Raw genomic sequence first — 19,069 nt, 5'->3', positions numbered from 1 at the left:
ACATGGATTTTTCTGCCTGTTCTGAAGCTTGCTAGTGTCAGATAGAAATGGGTGCAGACCACACTGAAGTGTTGGTTAAGGTACTTTTGGAAGCACTCTCCAGACTGACTCATGTGTGGATGTGTTTTCCGTGTAGGCGGTCTGTGTGTGAGACAGAGGAGCCTCTTCTCCTGTAACCTTAGCCAAACTTGGCAGAGGGATAGACATCTAATATTAAGTTCCTAAAAGTTTCAAAAAACTTGCAAAACAAGTTTTGTTTGTTAATGCCAAACCTCTGCTGAGCCTCAGCCTCTTAAAAGACAATTTCTGAACAGAAATTTCACATGGGCAAATAAGATCTAATGAATTCCCTAATCATGGGAAAGGCATTAGTCAGAGGTTATGTATTAAGCTGCAGAAAACCTCAAGAGTTTTTGTCTGTATGGAGTTTCTCCTACCTAGTAAATGTAGATGATGATAAAAGTCATAAATACATTTATAAGTATGGTTTCCCAGTTAGATTCTTTGAAGTCTGTAAAGGAGAAACTCTTCCTGCAAATTAATATAATACAATTAGGTTGTCAATTAATCACAAAACCTCTGGGAGCTAAGCTGCTTTGGTTCAGGTACTTGGAAATGCTTTGACTTTCATAAGGAAGACACTATGGAGCAATGAACTTAGGTAGAGGGAGAAATGGCAGCTGGTAGGTACCTTTTCAGTGATGTGTGACAGAGAAAACCAGAGCAGGCTAGGAGACAAAAAGAACTAAATTACAATGGTCATTGGAATAAACAGGACTTTGTCCTTGGCTGGACAAGGCCCTGAGTAACAATATACCCACAAATTTTACTCCACTTTCAGCAGAGGATTGAACTGCATGACTCCTAGAGGTCTCTTCAGTTTAAATTTTTCAGAGATCCTATGAGCCCTCAAACACTGATTCCACAGTTAAAAGATGGGTAGTTGATTTTGCTATTGTTGTTACCAATGCATGAACATCTGGCCTGGATGCCTTTAGCTTTTGGAAAATTTGAATGGACATCAGTGTCTTGCTTGTTTAAGAACAAATCACCAAACTTTTCCAAATGCCTTTCAAATTCCTGTGTTTCGCTTCTGCTCTAATTCCTCAGAATGGGAAGTGAGGTTCCCATTCTGTGAAGTAAATCAGATCACCTTGCTCGAAGTCTTAAAGCTAACCTCAGGCAGCAGACTTCAGCATAGTGCATCAGACCATTAGCACAAAAACTACTTTTGCTTTATTGAAATGAGGCACACCTATTTATCACCATACAGGTGTAACAGATAACTTTTTAGATACCAGTGTGCAACATTAGGAACATGGATTACCACTGGATCATAGAATCACAGAATGAGCAAGATCTGTGGAATGGACCACAGTGGGTCATCTGGTCCAACTTCCCTGCTCAAGCAGGGTCACCCCAGACCACATGGCACAGGATTGTGTTCAGGTGGTTCTTGGATATCTCCAGAGAGGCAGACTCTACAACCTCTCTGGGCAAACTGTTCCAGTGCTCAGTCACCTGTACAGTGAAGTTATTTCTTATATACAGGTGAATATAGGATTCACTTCCTGTGCATTAGTTTCTGTCTGTTGCTTTTTGTTCTATTGCTCAGCACCACTGAGAAAGAGTCTGGCTCCATCCCCTTGACACCCTCCCTTCAGATAGACACTGATGAGTCTCAGTTGTCTTTTCTCGAAGCTGAACGGGCCCAGCTCCCTCAGACTTTCCTCATAAGAGATGCTCCAGTCCCTCAACCAGCTTTATTGTCTTCTGCTGAGCCCAGTCCAGAAGCTCCAGGTCTGTCTTGTACTGAGGAGCCCAAAACTGGACACAGAACTCCACATATGCCTCATCAAGGCTGAAGAACAACCTCTTCTCACCACCTGTCATCTTGAAGTGCTCTTCTTCTTATCTCACAACCTTGGTTATTGCAGCCTTGTTCTTACCCTTGTGGTCTGATTTCTACCCATAACAATTAAACAGCAGCATAAACTTTCCTTTTTTTAGAGTAATTGAACTTCAGTACTTCATTTTTTTACCTTTTAATAGTGATTCAAAAGTATTTCACGGTGCTTCCATGATTCAGCATTATACCCTGGCTTATTACACATTTTCCCTCTATTTTCCCACTGTACTCATGTTCATTCTAAAAAAAAACTTCCTTGTGCCTCTTTCTCCTATCCAAATATCCTGGCCATGCTCTTTTCCAGTTCTGCACTGCCTCCTGGACTTAGAGCCCTGTCCTCAACCTACTCTTCCTTAAAGCCTTCAGAACACCTCTTCCAGTTCAAAGCTCCTTCCCCTGCTGTTTGCAGAGCCCTGCCCGGTGGGAGCAGCAGCCGTGCCCTGAGCGCAGCACAGACGGCATCTGCTGGGGAGCTGAGGAACACCAGGCGGCTGCTTCCAAGAGTTCAGTACTGCCAACACAAAAATCAACCCTTGACTCATGTAAACAACTCTTTCAGGGCAAACAATAAATAGCCTCGATGCTTTACTGTGACACTATTTTTTTTTAACAAATGAAAAGTTAGCAAATATATGGAGCTAGACTAGTTTCTCATAAACTGAGTGCAAACTTTTTCTATGACAATGCCGGGCATGAATCCAAATCTGAACAATGCTGGGCTTAATTTGTAGCAGAAACACCCTCTTATTTGGTTCTTTTTTCACTTGTTTAGCGGGGAGGCAAATCCGTACCACTTCGTTGTGACTGTTCACAGCAACCACCGAGCCTGATATTGCTGCTCTGGCGGTGGCGCCCTGAAGCAGGGATTGCCTCGGGGCTGGCCACAGGTAAAGCCTATCTGCCTCATTTCTGTGAGTCAGGCAGTGAACACAGGGTGGCAGTCTACAATATAAGCCTAGTCCTAGCTCAGATGGTTATGGACTTTGGCTCCCTGAAGCTCCTTTACCCATCATTTTATGTTAATAAGGACATTGAAAAAATGAACACGTTATTTTCAGTACTTAATGATACTTAGATGATATGTTTTCCATTTAGCCGTTCTAGGACTTCTTTGGCAGTACACTTCATTAAGTACCATTCTTTGGCCTTATGCTTAATTAACAAACTCAATTTACTTTTTAAATGAAGGATTGTGTAAAGGCAGAGGTAGAAGGCCCTGGCCCGTAGACTTCTTCAGCCTCAGCACTTTGAAGCAATAAGTAGATGCAAGGAGTGCAGAAGGGCTCCGACTTTATACTGTTAACAAGCAGCTCTTTGTAGGACAAAAAGTCACCAAATCTACTTATGTGTGATCCTACTCACTGTAGAGTGCTAACAGCATACCAATGTAACTTCAATGATCTATTGCAGTTAACATTAAAAATCATAGCTGTATCATGTGTAGTTTAGGGTGACTATAAAACTCTTAGCTGCTTTGGTCTACCTACAAGAGATGATATGAAGGGTGCCTACTTGGAGCTGACACCACAGCTTGATAGCTGGGACATTCAGAAAGTGAGAGGGAGAATTTGGAGTTAAAATGCTTGAGGACAGCCTTGAATCCAAAGTTCCCACGTCTGGAAGCAAACACTCATTCAGAGACACAAAAGAAGGCGAACAAACCTTACCTGTGTTTCACACTGAAAACTATAAAGAAAATAACATTTGCACTCAATGGAGACTGATGGGTATGCGAGGAGCAGTTGGAGTGGGTTCCTGTCAGTTCTAGGATAAAACAGGGCACGCCACAGTCCTGACACATGAAGAGGTGTGGGGGCCTAGCAAAAGATTTTCTACTGGCCTTTCCTACTCTTTTTCACCACACAAAGGCATTCATATAAATTGATATGAATCAGACTAGAATCTTCTCTGTCAGTGTTTCACTTGGCTGAGAAAGGAGGACTGCTTGGGACCCAGGGGACTGCGCTTGTGGAGGTGATTTTAAGATGGCTTTCCACTGAGATTCAACAAGGTATGGGATGTTGCTGTCGTGGGAGAGCATGCCTAGGACTTGAGGACACCCTAACTCTCAATTTCTGCCCATGAACTGCTACACACACTAGCTCCCTTCATCCTGGTCTCTTAGCACAGCCATTGTGGCCCTGGTACCCTGGAGAGCTTGCTGCTAGGTGAATTGCTGACCCTTGCCTGGACTGCCAACCTCTTGCTTGCCACCCACTCCCAGTTCTAGGATCCCAAACCCATGCTAAATGTAGAAGCTGTTGAGCAAAATGTTACCATTCTGCCACCCATACCTCACCAGTTGTTCTGGGAACAGAGGGGCTAGAGTTTCCAAGTACTTCCAGTTCTGCAAACAAATACTTCTGTGCTAATGGTCATCGTACAACAAATTCAGGTAATTCTACTTCACACCATTAACTGTGTTCCGTAAGACTTAAAACCTATGATTCTGGAAGCAAATGGGAAGTTGCTGTGTTGATTGCTCTTTAGCATGTCTATTAATACATAAACTTTAGATTTCCAGAGGTAAAAAATACATATAAGACCTGATTAAAATGTTTTTATTTTATTTCTAGCATATGTGTAACCATACTGAGTTTGAAATGTAATCAAATCTCAGTAAAAGTTACAGATTATTCCTACCAATATGTTACTAATTCAAAGATGCTTTTTCTTAGCTTTGTTCTTTCAAAGTTTTTGCAAAGCTTTTACCAGCCTCAATTTTACAGACCCACAGGATAGGTGTTCCTTAAATAAAGACTTACCTGTTAAAATGACTGCTTACAACTCTTTCTTACCAATGAAGTTCTACTCTTAAAAAAAGAACTTCAACATTCAAGAGAGGCTAAAATTTCATCTGGAAAGTATATATTTTTATTATTGAAGTATGCAAAAGTTTCCAACTTCTATTCTTAGCTTATTAAGATAAATAGGTCCAAAGGGACTTCTAATAAAATAGCCAAAAATCCAAGAAAAAACCCCAACACTTTACTGCCAACATTTTTATTATGACAGTGACAGAATGAAATCTCCTTTATGCTTGTTTTCGAGCTCCAGTATGTTGATGTCTTTCAGCTGACACAGAAAGCAGTATCTGCAGGAACATAAATTCCTTTCTAGCTCATTACAAGAAGAGTTCAGCACTCCTAATAATCTCTCAGCTAATGTGAAGTTACAGCATTATCTTTGTCTTCTCTCTATATCACCTGTACATTACACCTGATGTTCTTAAGACATAACCCTTTCCAATTACTGCATGAATGCAGTCACCATTAAGCCATCCTTATGGATAATCATTAAATAACACCTTATACCACCCCCAAACAGCATTCTACAGCATGTCCTGTACATAATCTGCTACAGGTTAAGTAGCACTTACATGGAAAAAGCCTTCTCTCAGAGACATTCTAGTGTTCTGGTTTAAACCTGCAAATCTGGCAAGGATACAGTTTATTGGTATCAGCTGAAATACATATACTTTTTTGTACTTCCTGAGGATCTCTCAGAAAAGCTATACAGGTTTCAAGAACATGGATGTGAAGTTTACAACTTAGACAACATGTAAAAATCCCAATGTATCTCAGTGGGTCCTGCTTTTGCAGCAAAGGATCACAGTGCACTTTATTTTCTCAACACATTACCTCACTTGTATGAATTCAAAACTTTCCATTCAATGTCTTAAAATAGTTTATGTGAACAGAAAATAACACTAAGTTCTGAAGTTGTGCATTTGTTGGAGCAAGACCCACTGTTTTGCACCTATAGCACATGAACTATGTTACATAGGACAGTAACCACTGCACAGTAATATAGGCCTTCAATTTTTTAGGAAATAATGTCCAAGCTAAAATAAAGTATGGGAACATTTCCCTTCCTCCTTGCCTCCCCTGAAGGGGATTGAACAGGAACAGAACTGGTAGACAACTTAAATGAAAACCACTAATTTTATTAGATGTTACAATACAATCACCATACAGTTACGAGAACCGCACATAAGACTTGCATAGATTTTTCTTTAAAAAATAATAATTTTTTTTTTTTTTCAGACCAGACACTCCTCATTCAGTGTTTGGCATCTAAGAAGCTTCACTCTAGGTCTATAATTATTAAAAAAAAGAAAGAGCCACACATTTGGTTTATCTAGTAAGCAAAGCTAATACACAGCTGTGATTTTTTTCACTCAAATACTGAAGTTTTCTGGGAAAGACTTCTTCATGCTTTGGTTCAAAATGTAGAAATCAAACACAGGATCCGTTTGCAAAAATACATTCTTGGAAATGCATACAGTATTGTGTGCCACATCCCTCTTAATAGAAGGCACAACTTATGAAAGGAACATTCAAGATACAGAACAGAAGCCAGTTCTGAAAGGCTAACAGTGACATCCACTACTTCTGGTGGATTGTTTTAATCTAAGCAAGACCTGCTCTTATTTTCTAACAGCAACATTCCCCATCCCCAATCTATAACATAACCTCAGCATTTGTAAATTAAAGCTTTTCCAGGCATGAACCGTTGCAAGAAAGAAATATGAACCAACATTCTACTGGTGGAGTTACTTTCAAAACTAGACCTAAGAGTAGCCACCATCCCCTAAGAACCTACATAACAAAACCAAAGAAATTATTAAATGCAAATTTTTTTAAGTGTCCTTAATTAATTCCTCCTGCATACGTGAAGTCAGGAACACCAAGCAGTACATGGCAGTAAAACTGATCATTTTGTCTAAAGTGCTTGATGAAAGCAAAAAAATATAAAAATGATAAATTAGTGAAACCAGAGGTGAAAGAGTTATTCATCATACAAAGCAAGTTAAATTGGAGCATTTTCACATTTTCTTGTTCCATTAGACAGGATACAGCAAAAAGATTCTTTACAGTGAAGAGCTCCCTTAGAATGTATAGAGTTTGTAACACATTTTTTCTTACATTTCTCTGATATGAAGTAATTTGAAATAAGACTCAGAAACAATATTCCAAAAAATAAAGTATTACAGATAAGAAATGAAGATTACATAGGAAGCTTTAGACATTAAAAAAAAAATCTTTGGGAAATGCTGTTTAATACTTTCAATAATTTTAAATGCCCTGACACTATATATTTTACAGTAGAAATGCAAGAGCCTTTGGAACACAGCAACACTTGATTAGTTCTGTGCATGTCTTCTTTTATGACATCATCTTCTCCTTACATCCCACTGAGCAGAAAAGCATCCCTTCCACAGATATGAACTTCTGGCCAATTAGACACTTGCTGCAACAGGAGCACAAGAAGCATTCCCTCGTAGCATGCCAGTTGAAGTTGTTGTATGTTACACGCTGAACCTCTGGATCTATAGCATTATGACAGCCTTGGCAGATCTGTTTAGAAATAAAGCAACACTGAAACGAAGCACACACACGCTCTCATCAAGTGCAATAAAACTTGGAACTCTGAAATGTTTTTGGAGCAGAGAGACAGGAGTTAAAAGAAGCCTCTTAAAAAAGTCTCCAGTTTTTGATTTTTTATTTATTTTTAAAGTGTTTTGATTGGAATTCAGTTGAGGGCACAGAATAATAAAATTGACACATGAATTTTTTGCTGCTGGGACTAAGCTTAGACAGTTATGATGGTTAGGATTTCCCAATACCCAAATAATCATAAAAATATTTTATGTCAAACAGCACAGATCTTCATATATTAACCTAAATACATGAAGAGATTAGCTACAAATTTTCCTGTGCACTGACAGCTCTGTGGCAATGCCAAGTAATTAAAGGTTATTAGGAAGTCTTGAACACAGTTCATCTTAAAATCTGGTTGTTCACAAACTGTAATTTATATAGAGAAAGGTAATGTTTTAAGAGGAAAAAAAAAGACTCCAAAAAACCAATTCCTCACACCTACCTCATAATATTATTAACTAACAACTAGAGAAGATATTTTTTTTCTCCATTCACTATATAAACCATGTAGGGTGCACATTAGACTAAGCCTCCAGCTAGTAGCTGGCTAACTTACAGATATGAACGCACCGATATCTCAGATTACTTTCCAGCATCACCATGAATCAAGAACTACCATTCTTTGCCAAACTTCTAGCTGTATCCTGTCAATCAGTCTCCTTTTTAACACGTGTGGTTGGAATTAAATGGAACAAAAGTACCTAGATTGCAGTTATCACTACAGGCTTTTAGCAAATAGCTCAAGTTGATTTCCACCAGGCTCAATGAACTACAATTGAAAAGAACTAAACATTTAGCAGCATCACTCATCTTTCACCTGCTTTACTCCTTCTGTTACCATGTCCTGCTTCACCACTGGCTAAGTTCAAGGTGTTCTTCCAACAGGTTCCAACCCCAGGTGCCTTCACCGTGGCCGTGGCTTTTGTTCAAGTTTATGAAGGGACAAAACACTTACCTGCCTAAAGTTGTGAGTTTTGTGAATTTTTTCCCCAAAGAGGAAGAAGATGACTGACTCAAGCCTAAACGCACATTCAATTTATACTTTTTAGATACTCCCAGGCTGAGAAAAAGTAAGAGTTTGAAGCTCCACAGACCTATGTTCCCTTCCTTCATAACACCAAGACATCTGTGAGAACCTTACCACAGCATGGCTCTTCATGTAGCAGGATTTGCAGACTGGCTTGTCATTCACTGTTAAATAGGTTATCCCAGCCAAAACACAGTCACAATCATAGCAGCAGAAGTGTTTCAGATGCCAGTTTTGCCCTTCTGCAAGAGTATATTCATTGCTGAATATTAGCTATGAGGAAGATATAAACAAGTATACAAGTAAACAAGTACATTCTTTTGAACAGTGTATCTTTTAATAAATACAGCCTCTGGATGTTTTGTGATTTGCAAGAACTCCCCATCGTCCCACCATTGTTTAACTATTTCCCAAAAGCCTCCATGCTGCTCCCAAGAGCCTGCAAATGCCAGAGGCCCCAGGAGGGCTGCTCCCTGTTGCTGCCCAGGGTCAGTTTGGCCCCAGTGCCCCTGATAATGAGATCACTGCATAACTGGGACTTGTTGGAAGAATTTGCCTTCACATGGCACATCCTATGTCCCCATAGATTGTGCAAAATCACCACCAAATCCAAACCAAACTATAGATCTTCCTGAATGTGCAGTGTCCACATTGGTTTCCGATCTTTGCAGCTAAAATATCAGCTAAACTGGTGAAGCTGTATCATCTTCCTGCACTGAAATGTTTTACAAACATCCTAATCCCTTCTCAGGAGAACAAACTTACGTGCTAGAAGAAAAGACTAGGATGTTTCCTACCTCATCACATCCAGCACAGCGAGGTCTTTCGCTATCACAATAATGTCTTCCACAATACAGGTTACCATTCTTCCAGAAATAGATCATGTCCACTAGAAGTTCACTGCAGGTGCAACAAACGAAACAACCTGGATGCCACAATTTGTCATATCCAGCACGTTCTGCATAGACAGCTGGGTCACCTTCCTTCATGTTCAGTTTGCAGTGATAGCAGGACTGCAAAGAGGATATTACCAAATTAATAAAGTCTTTGAGAGCTATATTTATATAAATTACATACTATTGACATATTTAACAAACCTCATCTTTCCTGACTGAAATCAAAGCATTACTTTAATCCCATGAGTAGATAGTAGTGGTTCAGGATATACCTGTACAATAGTTGAGGTTTAACTAAGCAATTCAAGATGATGCACATTCCACTGTCATAGAATTAGTGCTCCTTAAAAGGATTGTTGTACTTTGCTGTATTCACATTCTGCAATTGCAGTCCAGTGTTTAAAGGAAACAACTGGCAATTAAAATTCATGTTATGCTCTGTAAACCTTACACGCTTAGGAATAAGGAGAGAATAATGACCCTCCATCAAAGCTAACCACGGAAATGGCTGTACTTAAAGGTCATAAGCAGACCAAGCCATACCTGCATCACTGGTGTGGAAAATAAAAAAAAAAAGTGAATATTTCAAACTGATTGTGTTTAAAGCTGTGTTCTAGGGATGCTAGTCACCATGGCTGCTGTCCAACAGTCTGTGATTAATGATTTTAGGACAGGGAGAGTGACTGTATGTACTGTACCTACAAAAGGTATATAGACAGCCACACTACAAACAGTTCCAGAGAGTTCACAGTCAGTCTTCTGTCCTGTACCTGCCTACAGAGAGGGTTTTGCCATCAAGTAAAAAAACACAGATGATTTATGTTACTGAACCAAAAATTTTTTATCTACAGTTTAATCACCAGTCTGGCATTTCCTGCACTCCAGCTGCTCTGTGGACTGGGCTGAACATCCTGGGAAGGTTTTCCTCTATGACTCACATCAGCTACAAATGGCTTTCTGTGTGCATATAAAAATAAAATACAAATAAAGTGCCTCAGCTGTAAGGCATACTTATCTGATTCCAGATGCCAGACAATTTCAAAAGATATACAGAAAGACATCAAAAGAGTAAGAACAACTTGCAACAGAATGCAGAATGTAGGAAAACTAATGGAAGGGAAAGTTCAAATATACATGTATATAAAGGTTTCTGACCTTCCTACTTTAGACTTCATACTCCAAGAGAAGTCTACTGGAAGGTTAAGTAGCTGCCTAAACCCAGGTCTAAGCAATGTGATTCACTTGCCTACCATTTACATCATCTCCAGGTTTGGTGGTTAAAAGCTACATAAAATTTCCTTTTTTACAAGATGAAAATATGTTGAGTACCTATTTTTCTTTAATTCAGTTTTCAGACATGGTAAAAAAGCTTTGTATTTCTAAACACAGAGACATTTACTATGGGTATATTTATATTAATATTGGAGACCTGCTTGTTAGTGTTGTCGGGTTTGCTTTTTTAAACTTTTTATCAGGTTTCAAAGAAGTGCACTCTATTCCTATAATGAAAATTATTTTTTCAAGAGATTCTTTTTACCACAGCTACAGAAATACAGATTTCCAACTCAGTCTGAAAGACAATGTACAAAAAAATTGGATGAGCAAAAATGCAGAACCAACTGAAAAAATTGTAGACAAGGATGGCATTTCTTTTGCTAAGTATTTAAGAGCTCTTCGTTGTATCAATTCATGCTGAACTGTTAGAAAGCAATTGAGACAATGCTAAATCATAGAGCTGAAACAAAGCCTCACTGCAGAAATCAGACTGCCCCAAAATACTTAAAAAACGCCCATATCTAAATCCTGATTGTTTAACCCAGTGCAAACTCAGTACCTAAGAACAGATGAGAAACCCAAACATTCACTTACGCTATTAAGCACCTACAAGCCTCTGTCTGAATCTTGGCCCACACTGATAATATATGCTTGGCTTAAACTGCAGGAAAAATACTCGGGTGCTGGAGTGAGAGAAGTTGGGAAGTGAAGAACAGGCAATGTAGAAACGAAGCACTTTCTGATACAATTACTCAAGAGGACAACGTGCCTCCTGCTATTGATTATTACAGTCCAAGGCAGTTGGTCAGCAAGGTACAATGCAAGATGTGCATTCCTGTAGGTCTTCCTTGAGGAGGTAAGTTAAGAATTGCTGTTGTGAAACTAAAGTAAACCAGCAGGAAAGGCTGATTTAAGACAAAATTACAGTAACCTAATCAAGCCATGGTAAAATAACTTTTTAGTTTCTTAGATTCTCCATAACAAGACAGTAACAAAAAAATTAGCAAATAGCTACAGATAATTAAATGGCACAGCTTGAAAATTTTCAGGGTAAGTGGCCATGTTCAAAGCTAAAACCTAAATGTTGATTTTATATTTTATACCAGTGGTCATATTTACTGTCAGTTCAGAAACAAACAACAAAAAAGCACACCACACCCCCAATAACATCAAAAGCCACATTCTACAACCAATGTTAAGCAAACCTTTTCCTCCATCTAAAACTTGTGTATTTTCTGTAAGCAACCTGCAGAAAATTTTAAGGATTCATACATATATAGTAATATGTATGAATTAGAATAATGTTCTATTCTAAACATTAGATTTTAGAATGTTGCTTTTAGCAACATTTCTAGAAATCAACTTATAGTAGAGCTTTTGACACTCTTAAGTAATGCCTACCCTCCACTAAACTGATTGAATGTTCCTTCAGTAATCTTACCCTATTTTGTATTTGTAATTGTTAGTTGAGACATGCATAGCAGTAGTCATGTCAGAAATACTGATTAAAGCTATATTTTTTGAAATATCAATGAAAACTGGGTAGTTTTATACACCTTGTTTTTCATTGAGCTATTATAAGGAGAAATCAGATGGCAAAGGAAAAAAATATATAAGAAAATGGAGCTGAATAGGAAAAGAAGGCTAGTCAAAAGAACCACATATGGCTCAACTTGTTGGACACAGGATGGAGACGTGTTACTTTATTATTCCTTAATTTAATTTCATTTTAAGCACAATTTGTCAAGTGGGTAGTTTCAGTGCACTTCCAAGAAAGAGAAAACAAGCTTCTAAAATTAAACTAACACTTCAAGAGGAGAAGAATGTAACAATTAGTCTGTAAGACATCACAAGCTTTTTGATCACTCTTTTGTAAAAGCCACCCCAATATAGTATCTCCAAGCTAACATGTTTCTGCACTCATGAAAAATGATGAAAGAGTCACCTGGGAAGTTATTTGCTGCAGTGCATTAAATACTGTCAGAAACCAGGGCTCTGTGCAGACATTCACAACAATTTCCAGTTCCCTTTCTTTCTTTCCCTCCCCAGATTTTTGCTATTCCAAATTAACAAGCAATGCAATTGGAAAAAAATGACCAAATAGAACACTCAGATTATAATACACCTTCTTGCATATTTATCTTTCCCTTCTTATACTTACATATTGAGATGCTTTCTGATTTGGGGACTTCTCCATTCTTCCAACAGCAGATGAAGTACCTCTGCCACCACCATTTTTCAAGTTATTCTCATCAGAAGCTGTCACTTCAACCTCACCAGGAAGCTTGACATCTCCTACACCAAGTGCCTCATTCTTGTACTTCTTCACAAACAGTTCCATATGCTTGACTTCATTGGGGGAGAGCTCGTGGCATTTTGAAGGATCCTGATCGTGAGCAGGCAGCTGCTTTGCCAACTGCTTCTTCCTGTAGTGCGCGCCTTCCGAGCCAGCGACAGGCTGCTTCTCCTTTGGTAACATCTGCATGTACTGTCTAGCCTGAATCAGGAGGAATTACAGATCAGATGGCACTTCAGCTACAGACCCAAGCAAACACAACTAAAATAATCTCTGCTGTTTTTAGTGACAGACAAATTTGTCAAAAACAAGGTTCTTTCCATAAACACTAAGCTCCTGAAACAGTAATGGAGATAAAATACAGCAGATGCATTAATTGGCTTCTTCCCAGAGTAGGAGACAGGCTCCTTTTTAAGCCTTTTACAACATACAGAAAAGAGTTATTACTTCTCTGAGCAAATAACATTTACACAGCACCTTGTCTCTGTCTATAAATACTGAACATGAGTACAGTCTTAGAAAAGTAGAATCTGAAATAATCTGCTTGGGGCATACAGCCCACTGGACAAATAACTCTACTAAATCATAGAAAAAAAGTCCCAGTTTTAATAAAGCAATAAGGCTAAAAATCAAATTGGTAACTGAATGTTAAATAATTCTTAGATGCACAAGGTTTGATTAATTCACTGAAAAGGAATAACTTGAGATAATGTCACTCTGGCATGCATTGCACATTTTGGTACAATAAATTAGTTAATCAAAGTTTGAAAAGTGAAGCAAGATCCTCAGAAGGCTATCTACCATGTCCTCTACTTCAGCTGAAAAAATACTGTAAGAGAGCTGCTCTTTTAGATGCCAACACTTACCTTGTTCTTGCCATATACAGTAAAAGCTATTACCAGGACTAAGTGTTCCCCTTAAGTTTAAACAATGATATAAATTGATGTGTTGGGTTTGGTTTTTTTTTTCCTTTAAGCCCACAAGCCATGCAAATTTTTCAAGTTTATTAAAAAAAAAAAAAAAAAGGAGAAGACAAAAGGAAAAAAAAAAAGGGGGGGGGGCAGGTTCTAGAAACTGGTCTCCAGGGACTTAGAAGTTAACTCTTAATACTATGTATTAAAAACTACTTCATCTCCCTAGGTTTTAAAGAATTTCTACATACAAATATCCATAAAGCAAGATGACAGAGGCAAGATTCATAAAATATGTTCCATATTTTCAGTTTTGAGGAGGAAGGAAGGAAGACTACAAGAGGCAAAGTTATCCTCCCAGTAAGCTCTACTACTTTATCTCCCACCAACTCCTGCCTTGAACATGAAAACATGTGAGCTGGACTTACAAGAGTCTGATTCTGGACGGGAGGCGCCCACTCATAAGTCACAGTATCAATAGTTATGTTCTTGGCTGGCACTGCGTTGGTCAGTATCATTACATTGCGTTTATACATGGGATTGCTGTCACTCTTCAGCTTTGCAATGAGGGTTGTGTATTTTGTATCTTCCAAGAGTTTCCCCACTTTCCGATCTTCCTCATTGCTTGAAGGGATATCATGCTCCTCCTGGCCACATTTACAGTTGCGGCAGATTTTCCTGAAATTCATGGAAACAGCAACAAAATTACAATCTCACATCATCTGGTGTCTCTCATCACCAGGAACCAAACCCCTTATTTCCATTGCTTTCTTTAGGAAATATACATGTTTTTTCTGCAATGTGTCCAATACCTCCTTATGTGTTCTCTTGTATTGTTTACGTTATTTATTTACAGATCTTGTTGTATCAGTCGACTACACTAATGCATTTTTAACAGGAAGCTATGTAATTTCCTCAGTTACACCTCAGTACTGATCAAACACATACATATCCATTATCAGTCATCTACCAGATTTATTATAACTTAATGCATCAACATGATTCCCCCAGCATAATTTGTTTGGGCTTTTAGTTTTTCAGCTGCTCTTCATACATTCAATCTTACACACACTATATGATTTTCTTCACATGTATTTTACTGTATGTGTGATATTTGGTTATCACTGGGTTGCTATCATGTGAAAACAAATATTTCCTAAAAAGGAAGAAAATGCATACAGACATACAAAGAGTGTAATTGCACTAAGTTCTGTTCAAAGCACAGCATTTAAAGAGAAGATGAAAGAAAAGTTAAAGGCTTATATGGACAAAGCCTTTCAACCCAGCTCTGAACCAAGTCAGAGGTACTCTGGCACATGCTGTAGAGAGAATTTTCACAGAAAACAGCCTTAAAAGGTAGAAGTATATCTACTTACTTGGATATAAATTATATTCTTTCATATACAACACATTTCAACTGCTTTAGCTAACAAATATTAGAAAGCAATTTGTTACCTTAAGCATAATTAAACAATCCACATATAATGAACAGAACCCTGGATTAGACAAGCTAGTTCTTTATTTATTAATGGCATCTCTAGAACTTCAGTTCAAAACAGTCAGCCACAGCATACAGAAATTAGTGAAACTAGATACTAATGAAAGGTTTTTATTATAGATGAATATAATATATCAGTGTTCTGGATCTCTAGAGTTTGAAGAGGAACGAGCAGTGTTTTACCCCATAGTTTATGCTATGCAGTGTATAAAGGATTATTTATCCTTTATACACCACATAGCATAAACTATTAGCTATAAAATGCTTTTGAATCCTGCTTGCCAAAACCCATCAAACTCTAACACTGCTCTGCATCCTGCTTTATATAGTCTTGAAGGCAAGTTAAGTGCCTTAAGATAAGGTATGTAACAGGAACACAAGAAGAACATGCCATGACTACAGCAAGCCCCTGAGATAATGGGAAAGGAAGGAGGACCTTTAATTGGCCACCTGAAGAGATACACAGCCAGGCCCAAATATATGGTCTCTATATGTACCAGTTTAGGGTGAGGGGTACTAACATTTCAGTGTTGTGGATGGTGCCCTGGTCATGTGGTTATACAGAAACCATACACTGTGGTAACTTAAGTTATAAAGCCCATTCCAAATAAAAATACCTAACTCTGCAATAAAAATAAGTCACTCATGCAAAATAACAATGTTAAACAGAAGTGACTCCACTTTGCAACACAAATACCTAGAGAGATCATTAATTAAGATATAGACTGTCTAACAGCTTTCAGCTCATTTCCACAACAGGAAAGATGTGCTGAATTTCAAAGCTGATACTAACCTGGATAGCTACTAAACACTGATCACTTTGCAATCTCCTAGTTTACCAAAACCTTCAAACATGAACTACCATTGCCCATTAAGCCTAAAAGCTTTACTATGCATCTCCAGTGCTGGAAACAAAATTTTGCAAGATCTTCAGCATCTGTCTACACAAGTCCTTTACATAGCTAATACTTAAGAGACTAATGTACTAAAAAGCTATTCATATTCACTTTGCTCATCTTTTATGGTATGCAAGTGCTTATACCTTATTACTCAGTCATATATTTTTTGAGCTCTCATACCAGGCAATAGAATTGGACCTTGCATTTTACAGATTGAGTGATTTACATCATGATCACCATGCAGCTTTATGCCTCACAGCACACATGCTACTGCAATTGAAGCAGTTTGTCCATCCAAACAATGGCACCAAACACTTTATTTACTCTGACAACTTAAATCTTTAGCAATAGTAGCCCCCAGTTTCAGTCTCGCGTGTTGATAAGAACATGTTTTAATAACATTGGTGAAGACCAGATGTTCTTGGGTTCCCTGCAACTGAAGTATGATCAGGCTGTCCAGAACTGCTCTGCTTGCTAGATGGACCTCAGTAAGAACAGTTTATATTGCTGTATTGCCCGTGTGGTCACAACTGCCATTTGACAGGCTATACACTCTCCCCACTCCGCAGCATCCAAACTAAGGTGAAGCAGCATTGACAGCAGTCACAGACCAGACCCACAAGCTGTGGTGGAATTCATTCTAAGACTTTCACATGTGCGGGAAAAGCCACAAGAGTACCTTATTTTTGCTCATGTTACATCATGAAATTGCATATCTTTCTCCTAACAGTATTGTTTCAGAATGCAGAATAGCTTAGAGATCCTGTTTCTATTTTCAATTAGATGAACTCCCTGACTCAGCTGCTGTCATTATTCCTGGTCCCACCTTGAAGGCTTAACATGTTTCACTGACTGCAGTATCTGTGAGAGATTTTTTTTCTGCTTTCCTCATAAATAGGTAGTTGCAAAGAAGTGAAAGCACACAATTTGTCCTTAGGTCCTTCCTGGAAAACTGGCATAGAACTATTGTGCTTTATACTTGCATTAAAAATAACGAGGTACTCACTAATCTTCCCTACCCCTGCATACACTGAAATTAAGAATTTGACTGTGTACATTTCAGTTTAATCTCCTTGCTCTTTCCAAGTTAAGGGAATTACTCTTTGCCAACAGTTTGCAAGAAGCTGTTACAGGAGCTATGCTATTAGTGTTTTATTAGTGTATTAGTGGCCTTGGCATTAGAACGTGTGTACCATTATGCCTCTGAATACAGGACAAAACAATACAGAAAGAATGTGGAGAATGCTGAGTCACAACTGATGTCAGCATTTCTCAGTGAATTGAAGGAAAATCCCCATGGCTGTTGCCATTTCCCATGCTCCCCAATGCTCCCCCTGGATCTCAGCCACATGAAGATGTCCACAGAGCTACTAACAGCCCATAAAAGCATCCTGTCCTGATTTATGATCTCTCCTCTTGAGTAATTTCCAGTACTTAAAGATGTCCAATTGATATTTACATGTAACTATTTCTGAATATTACTGTTTCCAATGTAGTCCTAACTTCTTTCACTAGTTGCCACAGCACAACTAATCCTGCTCATTAGTCATTCACTGTCCCCTCTGCAGAAGGTATATGACCAATTACTTCTCTTTAGAATAGACTGGCTTGTAATTTTTCTGAATTTAATACAGCTATCCCACTGAATTGACCCCATTCCACTACCTTAAATTTATATTTGACAACTCTGTCTGAAAATTGACACTTTATTTTTACCTTTGATAGTAAAGTGAACACCTCATTTCCAAGAGTAAACAATTGCTGTTACATACACCCACAGACATATAAATATATAAAAATATATATGCTTAGACAATTTTATCTCCTTGACACTGCCTGTCAAGAAGACAGGCAGTGACAATTTCTTGTTCTCTCCATCTTCATTGTTGAAAACATTTTCTCTTCACTGGAGGACATTCAGCAGGATCCCCGCTGAAGGAGGTTTTAGGGACTCCTGCTTATGTCTTCACAGCTCTCAGGACCTCATCAAAGCAGAGCAATATTCCTCCACACACATCTCAGCAATTTGAAAAGCTTTTTGCATTCAAAACATGGAAGATAGGGAGGAAACTTCAAATCTGTGGAATCACTGTAAAGACATGTCTATTAGATAGTGCCTTGCTAGCAGGTCTTGAGTAGTTAGAAAAACAAGGAAGAAAAGTATGGAGATTCCATCCTCTCACATAATGAATTCCTGTGTCCTGAATGGCTGCTGACAGGAAGGATCAAAGACTTCCAGTTCTTTCTCCAAAATCCAATGTTAACCACCCTCCCAATTGTCTATGTTTTTTAGTGTATGGAGAGGAAAAAAATAAGATGGATCATGATCCTTCCTATGCTGGTTCATAGTGACAGGAGGCGGCAGCTGCAAGCATACAGAATTCCTCAATAAAGACCTAGTAAGTCCTGAGGCTTGTGCCCTCCATGTAGAACGACTAACTTATTCCTATTACAGAATCACAGAAATCCAGATGATTCTTGAATATCTCCAGTGAAGGAGACTCCACAGCCTCTCTGGGCAACCTGTTCCAGTGCTTGGTCACTGTCTTGGTTTGAAAGACAGATATCTGCTAGGAAGGGGCAGGATCTCCCTAGAGATGGAAAATTCAAATCCCCTCCCTCCAAATTATTCCAATTAAAAAAAATTAAAGGAGCTTTCAGACAGAGGTATGGGGGTAGGAATAACAGTTCTTTACTAGTATATATGACAAAACAACAAACAAACAACAACTACAGCATTAATAATAAACAGAACCAAGAACCTTGAGGGCTTTCTTTTACAAAAGCCCAGAGCAGTTTGATCTCGGCGCCCCTGCAGGGCTCCGAGAGGCCGAACTGGAAGGAAGGAAAAGTCCCGGGCTGGTGGATGAGATGAGGAGCTCTGCGCTGGCAGCTGGAGCAGCAGGGGTGTCCC

At 38.6% G+C, this 19,069-nt stretch overlaps 1 protein-coding gene across 1 annotated transcript in view; it reads right to left on the bottom strand.

Annotated features, from left to right (window-relative positions):
- Positions 1-5,834: 5,834 nt before the first annotated feature.
- Positions 5,835-19,069, bottom strand: part of TES (testin LIM domain protein) — a 29,204-nt gene continuing 15,969 nt past the window's right edge. Inside the window, exons 3-7 of the mRNA XM_063396710.1 lie at positions 14,187-14,436; positions 12,713-13,048; positions 9,178-9,393; positions 8,495-8,653; positions 5,835-7,269 (exon numbers count right to left, since the gene is read on the bottom strand). Coding sequence (XP_063252780.1) covers positions 7,078-7,269; positions 8,495-8,653; positions 9,178-9,393; positions 12,713-13,048; positions 14,187-14,436 — 1,153 coding nt within the window. The 3' untranslated portion in view covers positions 5,835-7,077. The remainder of the gene's footprint in view (positions 7,270-8,494; positions 8,654-9,177; positions 9,394-12,712; positions 13,049-14,186; positions 14,437-19,069) is intronic.

The sequence above is a fragment of the Prinia subflava genome, chromosome 4 (genome assembly GCF_021018805.1).
Source record: "Prinia subflava isolate CZ2003 ecotype Zambia chromosome 4, Cam_Psub_1.2, whole genome shotgun sequence".
NCBI classification, from domain to species: Eukaryota; Metazoa; Chordata; class Aves; order Passeriformes; family Cisticolidae; genus Prinia; species Prinia subflava.
This window is presented reverse-complemented; position numbering and strand designations above follow the sequence as displayed.